We start from the raw sequence: 12,794 nt of genomic DNA on the forward strand, positions 1-12,794 counted from the left end.
TCGCTGGACCAGCATTCGTAAACGGATGGGTACGGAGCCTGGGGCCCGTTTCTTGAAAGTCTCGAAAACGTTTCGGGCCCGAAAAGTCATTTGTGAAACTGTCAACAACTTGTTTTGGAAAGCCGATCTTTGAACATGTTTTTAAGGTAACCAAAAGAAAAAGGCCTGTGAAGTTTGACGACTTAAATTCTCTCCGTTCTTGAGATACAAATGGAACTGTGACACACGAAAACGTCCCGTAAAGTTTCGGGACTTTCGAGAAACGGGCCCCAGGACAGAGATCGATGATCAAGGCTAATTCTGGTGAAGAAATCTTAATGATATACCCTATTGGTAGTCAAAGCGTGAATCGTCACGCGACAATGCTTCGCTTAAATCCCTTCACTATCTCTATACTTTAAAGATTAGAGTGTTTTGGGCACAACACTAACAGACCTGTCAACTTAAAAAACGCCTGGGGCAATAACTGTCACAACCAGGGAGGGAAATTCTCTCCATAGATACTTAACTCTGGGAATATTGTGGACAGATTCAAGTCCGCTGCCCTTCCTCACAGCATGGATACAGTACCACGATTGCCTGCCAAACTTGCGTGCTATACTGTCCACAGCATGCTCAGCGTGATTTCCATTCTCCGTTCCCACTATGCTTGCCAGTGACGCCGTCAGTCGAATGACAGGGCGGCCTCTACGGTGTCGTGGATATCGCACGACAACCAAGTTATGGTTATAATATCTAAATAAGTGATAGTAATATCCAGTTACAGTATGCTTATCATATCCTCCGATCGGATTGTAAATGTTTACCATCCACGTGGACTCAGGGTACGAGGTACTTAGATGGAGGAAAAGAAGCTCGGCCAAGGCTCTATTACTTAAGCTTCCTCTTCGCTTGGCGATTCGGTTGACATCGGCCTTGAACAGATCCTCTGTAACAAAAAAAAAAATCTTTAACTGATAATGAATTCCTAAATCTCATCGAGGAAACAACTGCTGTCGTCTCCGAGAAATACCGACCAAGGTCAGAACGAAGTTGATTCCATTTTGCCTGTGGTGTTATGATGTTTTCTACTTTACAGTTATTTAATATCAAGATGAATAATATATTGACCCTGATGGTATTTTTACTAAAATTGACTGATCTAATACGCACCCACACTGAGGCATCTCGCTGAGGCCGGTCGACTGCCTTGAAGACGGGCCTGGTTTCTCCAAACTCCAGCATTGCAGTAAACTATAGCATCTCCTCGGCGTCTTAAATCTCGGGGATTACATATAACTTCACAGGAGTCGCCTTCGAACTGTCCCTCAGATCCTCCAGTACATTGCGTCTCACCGCCACCAGGCACAGGGAATTCATCTGTACACTTCTGCCTACATCGCACCTTTGTACCACATTCTTGCCTTTTGGACTCCAAAGTGCACCTGATTAAGCCAAATAGTTCAATGAGGAAACTCCTTACCTCTATATTATGGAACTCTTAAGCACGAGACATTTTTGAGTTACAGACGGCAAGCGGAAGTGAGTTGTTTTTTTCTTTTTAACTTCAATGTCTTGGCGCTACTCCATTTCTACTGCTAAATATCATTCAGCCTGACAGATGATTAGTTTAAAAATCTGGGAGAGACTACTGTCGTGGCGTACGAAATGTTCGCTTCCATTTTTCGTCCGTGGCTTAAAAACGCCTCTTGAAGTTAAGGGAGCTTTTCATTTTGGGGATCATGAGTGGATTGTGAATCTAGCGCGATATTTTGCCTTCCACGGCCCTCAGAATGGAGAATTTGCTTGGGAAATAAGTATATATCTTCCCTTGTTGTGTTTAAAATACTTCGTTGTCAGATAAGATAAAAAAATTGTTTTGACTCCTGAACCGCCCCTTTTTTTCCTTCCTCCCCCCCTCCTTTTACGGGTAAAATTGTCTGACGTAGACAAAAAAATCAGAATCGCATAACCGGGAGCCTATGCAACGGCATTTTCACAGATCAAGCTATTTTTGGACGATTTCTTTGAAATGCAACTATGACCAAAAAAATCAATTCTCTCCCTTTGGATTTTAGAACTATGTTAACTAAGCACTGAGTGATCCAAGTTTCAAACCTTGACTTAAGGACGGTGCCCACTATTGCTATTGCGCATACGTTTTGCGCATCTCGAGGTACTCGGGTTTTCTATCGGTGATGCTTACTAATACAAAGATACTTTGGCACGGTTTAAAACTATCCGGAGAAAGTAGATCTTAGACGGTACTCTTGGTATCCAAAAAGAAAACTGGAGGTAACCATGCATTTTTGAGAGATAATTAAGCGTCAATTTGAATATAAATTGCTTTGTATTTTATAGCCTTTTAAAAAATATTATTCATCAATTATCTTTTGATTATCTTGGATTTCAATAACATTTGTTAAGATCTACTTATCCTGCATAATCATAAAACGGGGCAAAATACCTTTGAATTAGTAGGCATCATCCTTAAAATCCCGCATGGATTTGACTCGAGGCAAAATCCCGAGGAGGTGTCATTGTACAAATTGTAGCTTTCGCGTATGAAGAGTTACAGTGATGTAGTATTACATATCTGACATGCTAGTAAAAATCTCGATTTGCCAGAACTAGGCGCGCACGGAATAAATGGGTACTGATGACGTTGAGCAGAAAACAGCTGAGAGCGTGGCACATTGGAACGTAACGTCACAATCAAGAATGTATCGGTAATCGAAATCTTCTTACGTGATTCAACATTATTTTTAAGAATATCTTTCAATCTGTAACGGAGTGTCACAAGTTACATGCCGTGCAATCTAGCGTTGGAGCAGCAATTCGAAAAGTAAGAGGAAGCTTTTGTCCGGTTTTGGCTTAGGTCCTTTTTTCACAAAGGGGTCGTAAAGTGACTAAATTACCTCACGACAAGGATAATCCTTTGGTTTGATTTAGAGTCGCGGGACGATTTCATTTGAAAAACAATTTGTCAATTGACGAACATTGTGCAAGGAAGCACGAAGTTTTTTCGGGAAAACGATTTGTCAGACGCAAATCACTGTTGAGAGATTGAAAGACAGTCTATTGCCAGTGTTGTTAGAAAACGATTGAAGACAAACATGGATGATTCTTAAAGTATTTACAAGGCAAACGATCGGTGTTGTTCCAAACGTACATTAACGTATTAAAGTATTCTGTCCTGAAGAGGTTGTTGTTTAGAAAGAACCAATCTTGAACACGCCTTGAAGAATTGAAGGATTGAAGAAAGAGGCCAAAAGTGATTACCATATTTTTGCTGGATTTTTGAGACCGTCAGTTAGTTCTTTTTGAAATCTGGTTAGTAAACTTTCGAATAAATTATCTCAACATAGGAAACTCTTTAACATGCAAAACCATGTGATGGGTAGCTGCATTGTTGGGGATACTCTCAATATTTCCGAATTCTGTACGCGGCTGAGTTAATATGCAGCACGGAAGTTTCGGGCTGTCAAACTTTTAAGCTCGAGTTTTGCACATACAAGAGGCTGCATTTCTAGGCTGAAGCGAGAGAATAAATTCCGTCACTTTTCCCTATTTCCAAACCCCTGAGGTCCAATCGGTCAGTTTTGAACATGGTTGATGGCGGATAGTGAAATCCAAAACTTTACTCAACGTAACAGCCTTTGAACAAAAATCAAAGCTCAAAATCTTTCCAGTCAGAAGTGTTAAGCAAATACACTTTCAAAATCTGGAAATGATTTTTCGATCATAGTAGCACTTTAAATAAGATCTGGCTTCCACGAGTGACCATCACAATCCCATGGGTAATAATTCCTCATGCAAAACTTGTGATTAGCTGGAGAGATCTGGTTTCGGGGGAAAATCAATCGAAAAGTAACTCGGTCTGTAAAAATGTCTTTCCACAAATACAATGAAGTTGTACACTGTTGTAAGAATTCCTGTGCCCCATGATAATTAATTTCAATCTCTTTTTAAATCTTGCAGCACGTGAGGAGACTATTTTTAACGAATTAGTCCCGTCGGAGGAAAGGGTGCGAAACATGACGTGATTCAGGATGGACCAATCGGCATAATTCATAAATAACTGAGATGAAAACATCAATTTACTGAAGTCAATGAAATCTTTCATTATAGGAACCGTACGTCCCCCCGTGCGAATTTATTCTAACACTGTTAAGAAAATCGTCGTAGGAAGAGCAGGGCTCAAAAGGTCCCTTGATGGGGGCTGAGAAAGAAGTCATACCTTTGTCTGTGACCTGTCACGTGGCTGAAAGAAAGAAAGAAAAAACAAAAGAGCAAAAGAACTGAAACAAGACGCTACACGAATCGTATCCTTTTCCTCTTTTCCGGTTCAAAGCCCCAAATTTGATGGCGTGGTCGATCGAGTTACGAAAAAAATGGTTAGCAAATCCACGGAAAACTCTATTAATAGCTATCTGTGACATCGAGATAGCCTACCCAAAATGAAGTACGCTTTACAACTATTAATTTCCCTTTTTTTACCAACCAGACCGTGGAATAAAATAGCAATAAATAAAAGACGAGAAATGTAAGGAAAGAAATTTCTCAAAGATAGAGTCCGTGGGTACATTTTTCTGGTTTGTATGGAGCAAACGGTGCCAGTTTTTTTTTAAGTGTACACTTGACAACCAACTTTACAATTGTTTCTTTGGATTAGGGAACCTTCAATATCTTGAGCGATTTGTACTGAATCTAGATCTAAGCAACGCTTTTTACCATTTACAACTTTAAATTCAAGAATAACTTCCATACCGAGAACAGGAAATACTATGGTCTGTCTGTCCAGAAGGTAAGGAAACCACGGCAGTAGGATAGCCAGTGAAACCAAGTGATGCACATATCTCCCTGGTGAGATGCGATAAAAAGTGTCCTTCTTGTGGAACGCACACTCCTTCCCACATCCCGTTGGTATTTACTACTTCCAATCTACCTTCATATGGAGTAGGTTGCTGCCGCAAGCGCAGCTTACTGCACTTCACTCGAACTTCTGAAACTCTGATCACGTAATGTGACCTATGGGTCGAGTTTGGTAAACCAACAGATTCGCAAACAAGACGCAAAATCCATTCATTTGGTGTCGCTCTTGCCCTTTCCCATGCTGTATTTCTCCAGTGCTCAAGTATACCAACTTTCTTATTCCAGTGATCAGTTACATCGGTTAGACGTAGAGTCAAGTCACACTTGTCGTCCACATAACCGATCCAATGTCCATCGCTGCAGACTCGTCCTCCTTGTGGTATCTTCCAATCACTTTCCCATCTTGGACGATGAGTTCGTCCGTAAAATCTGTGGCTTGGTAGATAATGGCGATGACAATGCAGTTTTACGCAATATCCTTGGAGGGGATTATTAATTGTGCCAAACGTTGTCGTGTGACTCATGTAATCGCAAGGACGGAGCTCTCCATTATCAACCGGTGGAGGTCTTGGACAATGGAGAGCTTGACAGCTAGGGTTTGAACCATCCCAGGATTGATGTACACAAGTGCGTTCCATAGGTCCTTGTAGCCGGAAGCCTTTGTTGCAGACATACAAAGCTTTTGAGCCTTCCTCACGTCCAGTGGTTGAAACTTTTCCGTTCGACGGGTTTGTGAGCCTCGGACATAGTTGTATTCTTGAACAAGTTGGTAAGGATGGGATCCAATCTCTGTCCAAACAGTTTGTGGTCAATGCTCTGTCATTTTCCTGAGTTATTGTGTAACCTACATCACATCTAAAATTAGCACTTGTTCCATGATCCACTGTTGAACCGGACGAAGTTGGAGAATACTGCACTGTCGAATGAGGGACATTCACTGCAGCGCAGCTTCTTCTCCGTCCATACGTGATCAAGGTGTGCGACACAGCTATCGTCGCATTGCACTTCTTCAAGGCCAGTGCGAAGACGTAGTGAGAATTACGGTTGAGAGATGAAACAGTTATTGATGTCTGTCCGTTGACCTGTGTTTCAATAATATTTCTTGGATTTGTTGTAGGAAACCTAACTAAAACAAGTTGAGAGTTCGGTTGTGGTAGAACATCCTGATCCGCCTGGTGCCAAGACAGTTCGACATTATTACCACTTGCAGAGACAACCCTGAAACGTGAATCTTCTTCAATGAATCCGACACTTTGGGTCATCGCGTTGATTATTGACGCTATGTCTGACAAAGCACCCGCTGGCCACACGGTATTATTGAACACTATCGAAAGATGCTTGTACGTTGAATTCACGTTCCAATTTTGAATTATCACCGTCAGAAGTTGACTATGGAAAAGCTCCGCCGTCAAGTCAAGGTCGACAACTTGAACGTGTAAGTCATTTTCTACCAAGAATAAGCACACCTCAGTAGAGTTCAAGTGGACCAGGGAGAGAACGTCTTCGACCTCGTCATCTGCGTAGTTGTCGATTATTTTTATTCCCCAAGCTTGATAAAGTAAGTACAAGTCGTCGCCCTCACCTCCAACAAGTTTATCATTACCACCCTGAGGAATAAGGGTATCGTTTCCCTCAAGACCGAACAGTGAGTTGTCGAAATCAGAGCCAGTTAGAGTGTCATTGTGAATGGTTCCGTAGACATTTTCAATACTTATATACCTGTCCTCTTCTGCATCGACTCCTTTTCCAAATCCAAATGAGAGATCGACTTTGACACCATTGCGAAGAAACCCGTCACCTCTGAATGAAATAGTATCGCTGCCGTTACCACCATCAATAACATCACGGCCATTTCCGGCGTAAATGAAATCGTCTCCAGCGCCAGCAAAAATATGGTCATCGCCATCACCGCCAAAAATAATATCAATTCCAGGTCCACCATAAATAATATCGTCTCCATCTTTTCCCTCGAAGGTGGTTCCAATTGTTCCTGCTCGTAGCACATCGGCCATATTACCACCTTCTATGATCCTTGTGGTGTTACTACCTGTTAGGTAGTTTGTCGAGGTAAGCGAGCCCTTTAAATCTTGTGCCGAAGAAAGTATTCTGTCGTTTTGTGGATTAATGTTTTGTGGGGTACCAAGGTCGGTGCGATCAATGGAGATAATTTCTTTAAACGGCACTTCTTGTGAAATGTTAAAGGTTATCTTATCAATCGTAGTCACCTGAAGATGCTGGTAACTTGCGTTGCGAAAATAGTCCTGGATACGAATGCCTAGGGAGGTGGGTCTTGACATCGATTCCAGAATGACATCATTTTGGCCATGAAAATATACACGGATGTCGTTAAATTCTAAACCAATATGAAGAGCATCTGTCTTGTTGTCGACAGCAAAGTTGTTTATTTCGTTAAACTCACCATACCCGTGGTTCAGCACGTAAGTGTCAGAACCATTTCTCCCCTCCAAATATTGATAATTGTAACCATTACCTGGGCCGGGGTCAATATAGTTGTTGAGTTCATTACCATAGATTTTGTAACTGCATAGACTTGAATTTAATTGGAAACGGACCAAATGCTTCCAAGGAGCTGTGTTCAGGTCATAGGGTACTGACGATACCTGGCAGGCGGCGGTTGTACATGTGCACTCCGTGGGATCCTTTGATATTTCGGTTGGATCAAGCTTTGCGGTCTCCTCTCCCACTCTCAACGTTATTCCGTCTCTAGTCCTAATCCAAAGATGCCGGTAATTAACTGATTCAAACCATTTTTCAAGAGTTACAGCTGGTGTCCTCTCTGATGAAGTGATCCTAAAATCTGTGCTGAGTCTTCCCGCACGTAGGTTTACAAACGTTTCGTCTAAGTACAATACATCATCTTTTGTGCGGGTGTCAAAATTGTTTATGACTGCGTGTGTGCACGTTCTCTTAACAACATAATTGTCACTACCTTCCCCTCCTTCAAGGCGGTCATCTCCTCCGCTACAACTCAAAAAATTGGTTTGTTTATTGCCGATAATTTGGTCATTGTGAGGAGAATCTGAAACCGTAGCGACATTAGCTGAACCTGGTGGATGGATCGACGCCGCATGTCGAGGCCTATCAGATAGATCAACATTGACTCCAGTCGATGAAGTACTATAATCCAGCATTATGGGCTCTATGGCTACGGCAACTGAGTGTCCACTTAGCGTTCTCCCAAAAGTGGTCTTTGCGACCCTACTAGGAGTTGGAGTAATGTGTGTGGTAACATTAAAGACAACATGATCAGAAGACGTGAAAAGCATGTGCCGGTATTGATATCCTCTCGCCCAGTTGGTTATTCTGAAACAGGAGGTACTTGGGTTGCTTCTGTCAGTCACTGACAAATCATTTCCTGACACTTGAATGCTGATTCTATCCAATGGTACAGCAAATATTACAATATCAGTAGTGTTCGCAAAATCCTCTGCATTGTTGTTAATTGTGTCACAGCCTTCTGTTGCTCGAATGACGTAGGTATCTTCGCCTTTTCCTCCGGTCAAGACATCAGCTCCCCGACCACCGTCCATCACGTTGCCGAGATCATTACCTACTATAGAGTCAGAGCTATTAGAACCGGAAACTTGTTTAACTTTCGCGTAGACCCGATCACTGAGGGAAACCGTTTGAAAATTTTTTGCTCCACTAAAATCTACTGCCACTGCCACACAGTTAATCTGGGGATTAGAGGCACTGCTAGAGGTTTGCTCTGCGACGAATATCACTCCATCCTTGCTGCGAAATGACACGTGGCGATAGTAAGTTGCATCTCCTTGCGTGAACCAGTTCTTAATGCGAATGTGATGGCTCCTGGAGTAAGTGATGTCGACGTCATTTCCGGTCTTGTGACACTGGATATTTGCGTAATCAACGTTAATGACCACAATATCACGCTTATCATCCTCAGCAAAGTTATCGATTATTGCTTTACCGCCGTCAGATTGGATAATGTAGACGTCACTTCCACCTCCTCCAGTTATGGACGAGAGCTCAGGACCGAGGTAAAAGGTGTCGCTCCCACCCCTCCCGTACAAATTGTAATGGTAATTTCCAGTAAGCATCATAACATCTAGTTTACCAAAGTTACACTCTTGGTCCTCTCTCCCGGGTGGTTTTGTTGTCGGTTTGGGTCTCTGTACTGCATAAAATGTGTTATTATCTGAGTTACCATAATAAGTGCCATAAGCAGAATTTTCGTGTAAGTTAGCCCCGCAAATGACATCGAACGATTTAATAGGAATCACGAACCAGAGTTTAGCGGTCTCGTGCTTGTATGTGAAATCCCTGGACTCTCCTATACCAAGTACGATGTCTTTCAGGTTAGAATCGACCTGAAATGTCCTTCTTATTGGGTCACGCGCTCCGCTCACATCCCCAATTTCGACGGTTGCTAAATTGTTATCATGAAGCCTAAAGGTGATGTAGCCACCAAAGCTAGACAATGCTCCTTGAGTAAAGTCTATTCTCTCTTCTTCGCCCTCTCTTTCCCCAACAATTCTGAAATAGTTGTCGGGGTTCGTTAAGTTCCGAAGAAGTTGTTTATCGTTGTCCTCTTGTCTTTGATAGGATTCCAGCTGTCTTCGCAAACCTCCAGTCAAGAAATCAGCCACTCCATCTAAAATCCCTTTCACTAGTGCGCCAAGAAATTGTAGACCAGCCCATGGACTATTCCAATTTACTTTCTGTATTTCAGACATTATATCAATATAGAAGTCGTCTATGGCCATTCGGATTATGGAGATAATGATGACTACCGGTTCTGTGATCACTTCCGCTTCTGGACAAAATGTCCCAACTAAGTTCAGAGCTGTAGTACTTACATCCAGAGCTAAATCGATTACACGTAATGGAAGCACTTTAAGATCGTCTGGGTCACTGAAATCCAAATCTGCCAGTTGTTCTATATCTTGTTCAATGAAATACACGTCGAATGCAAGTCCTACTCCAGGAATGTCTCCCAGAAGCTTTCCAGCTCCTTTTTCCATGAACCGTTCCACCTTTCTAGAGAATCGTCCTAAGCCTTCTTCAAAATTCAGGCCTTTTGCTAATGATGTAGCAGCGCTACTTAATACATGTTTACCAAGCTTTGACACAATTTCATTTAAGCCGGTTAATCCACCAAATGTGTGTGCTGCCTGAGTCAACGATATGCTTCCACGAACGTAGTCACCTTTGTTGAAGTAGTCTGCCGCTCCAAGGACGGAAAATATCAAGCCATGCACGGCTAAGCCTTTATTTATCTTGGCGTATGTCCTACTAGCTCCAGCTCTTCGAGATTTTTCTATATGTTCCTTGATCAGCTTCGGAGTGGCAAGTTCGTCAGAGCTTAATGGGAATTCCACATGGTCCCGCAATTCCGAATCACGACGATCCACGACGTCAAGCTCCACCATGTTATCCGTTACTTCAATCGACTCTTCATCAACATAGACGGAGTCCCTGTCAGTTAATTTACAGACAGAGCGTCTTTTCCTTCGGCGCTTGTCTGTGCAAATTCTGGCAACTTTTTTAAAGAGAAGTTCTCCATCGTGATCATCAGCAGCCCGTTTGCGGATCATGTAAGCTGGAACATCCCTGTTTCCTTCCATATGTATAAATATGCGTCCTGCTTGCGTTCCTCCTGTTCCTCTTGCGGGGAATTCAGCTACGGAAAAAATTGCATCGATGTTTCTTCTCGTGTTGACATTTTCAAGCATACCCCGAACGACTTGGTCCATTGCAGGACTCCGTCCGGCTTTTTCGTCTCCTCTATAGTTCGCCACTGTAGGAATGTCTCTGGCTTCGGGAAACCTATTTTCAGTTCTAATTTTATTTAACAGGTCGGTTAGGAATTTTGCTCTGCTCTTTTGGGAAGGCTGTGCTGCCTCTGCAATCATCGTAATAAGCATGAACTCTACAGCAGCTCTAACTGTATCAGGAGACGCTTGGCCATTGACTGTTAGATCGGTCTCAAAGGATGGTTGGTCGTTTAGCTTTTTATCTAGAGATTTTTGCATCGCCTCAGCCAGTTCATTCTGATCGGCGTTCGCAAGATAGCGATTTATAATTGTATTGTAATCGGGTGCACTTGAAGCTCTTCGCATGGTATTTGTCCAGTCACCATTTTCAGAAGTAACAAGGATTTGGTGTCTTCCACGTATTGACCTACTTAATCGAAACCTTCTCGTCTCACCGCCAATTGGAATTTCAAAGTATGTTTGTCTTGGCCGTTGATCATATATATCATTGTAAAACTGCAGCAGTTTGAATACTTCCTTTAGGGACACTTCGTCATTTTCATGAATTGTTACAACTTTGTAACTATTTCGTTCAGTTTGAACTGTTCTCTCCTCAATTATACTCTGTTGTTGCCCATTTGCTAGATCTATTGTGATTCCTTTCAGGCGTTCCCATTCGTTTTTAGCTTGTTCAGCGCTTTGTAATATGCTCTGCGTGAATTCAAACCTTAGTTTTGTATTCTTTTCTCTCTCAACATTTACCGTCGATTGTAACGCAACACTCATTCTTCTTTGATCAATATTCGTTTTCACATCCGTCAGCCACGAGGCCGGATTCAAAGTACTGATATCTGTTCCTAGAACGGAAGAACCAGCCAAAACATCTTTGGCTGCCTGAAATGCTTCCTCCCTCTCCTGGCTTGAAACTGTGTTTTGTGGGTCATTCCTGGTTAATGTCTGCTCAAAGTTAGGCTGGCTCGCCAATGTTGCATCTAATGCTGTTATGGTGTCCTGTTGCAGCGTTGTCCGCAGCGGGAGCTCTGTATTAGAATCCCCCAGCGCTGTAACTTGTGTTGAAAGATCAGACAAATCCACGTACTGGCCCTCGCCATGTTTAGCACTGATTGAAAACTTGCCGCGCGGTCTATTTTCAAGTCTGAACCTTTGATAATCTGCTCCAATGGGGACATCAAAATACGTGGGGCTTGTTTCATCGCCAAAAAGGAGGGGATAGAACTGCATAAGATGGAACACGTCCTTTAATCGTAAATCGCCCGCTGTCTCAAATCTGAAGTGATTTCCTCTCTCTCCGCCTGTTCTTTGAACACTTTGAGTAATTTCTCCGTCATTGATGTGCATTTGCCATTGTCTTTCAATGTAGTCCTTCACTATTGCTACGTCAAGTGCCCTCTGAATTTCTGCGCGATCGTCAGCGGTAAGTGTTCTCTTAAATGTTTGTTGTACGTCATTATGATATAGCTGGCTCCATTGTACACTGGGGCCGAAAGCTATCGTTGTGGGAAAAACAGTGCACAAGAGAAGTAAACCAGTTTTAATCCAAAAGGCAGGCAGAGCGACTGTCATGACTCAAGAATGGTTAACAGATACCAACTTTTGCAGTAAATCTAAGCCATAAAACAAAAGGAATATCTCTATTAGAAATAACACGTTAGGTCTAAGTTTATGCAACTTGCTTTACAACATTCCTATTCAATTTATATTTCATACTTTTGGTTGGGGAACTAAATTTTGGTATGGAAAAGTCTGTGGAATGGACAATATGTGGAAGTTATGTGAAAACTGAGATTATGAGCCATTTCAGAAGCAATTAATTTTTCACCGGATAAGGATTAATGGAACGAATAACGCTATTCATCCCTCGAAAAGCTGGGACCACTTTCGTTATGTGACATTCATGATTTTCTCAATTAACAAGCAATTTCTCCAGTAGATATCTTAACTCACTGGTGGACAATAGACCTCTTTAGCTTGTACGTTTTGTTTTCCCATCTCAGACCACGTGATGTTACTCTAGGGAACAGTTTCTTTTAAATGTGGTCGTATACACGTGCACATGTATGTATAACTTATGAAAAAAACAAAAGGAAAATTCCGTTGGGAACATCACGTGGTCTGAAATGGGAAAACAAAACGTACAAGCAAAGAGGTCTATTGTTTAACGCTCTTTCGTGATAATGAGTT

General features: G+C 42.2%; 1 protein-coding gene across 1 annotated transcript; it reads right to left on the reverse strand.

Annotated features, from left to right (window-relative positions):
- Positions 1-443: 443 nt before the first annotated feature.
- On the reverse strand, positions 444-12,176 carry LOC137976877 (uncharacterized). The gene is made up of 5 exons (XM_068824210.1): positions 8,070-12,176; positions 4,750-8,012; positions 4,220-4,243; positions 1,153-1,424; positions 444-928 (listed from the first exon to the last, which is right to left on the reverse strand). The coding sequence occupies exons 1-5, from the start codon at positions 12,174-12,176 to the stop codon at positions 444-446; spliced, it is 8,151 nt and encodes a 2,716-aa protein (XP_068680311.1).
- Positions 12,177-12,794: the final 618 nt, after the last annotated feature.

This window comes from Montipora foliosa, chromosome 11, assembly GCF_036669935.1.
Source record: "Montipora foliosa isolate CH-2021 chromosome 11, ASM3666993v2, whole genome shotgun sequence".
Lineage (NCBI taxonomy): Eukaryota > Metazoa > Cnidaria > Anthozoa > Scleractinia > Acroporidae > Montipora > Montipora foliosa.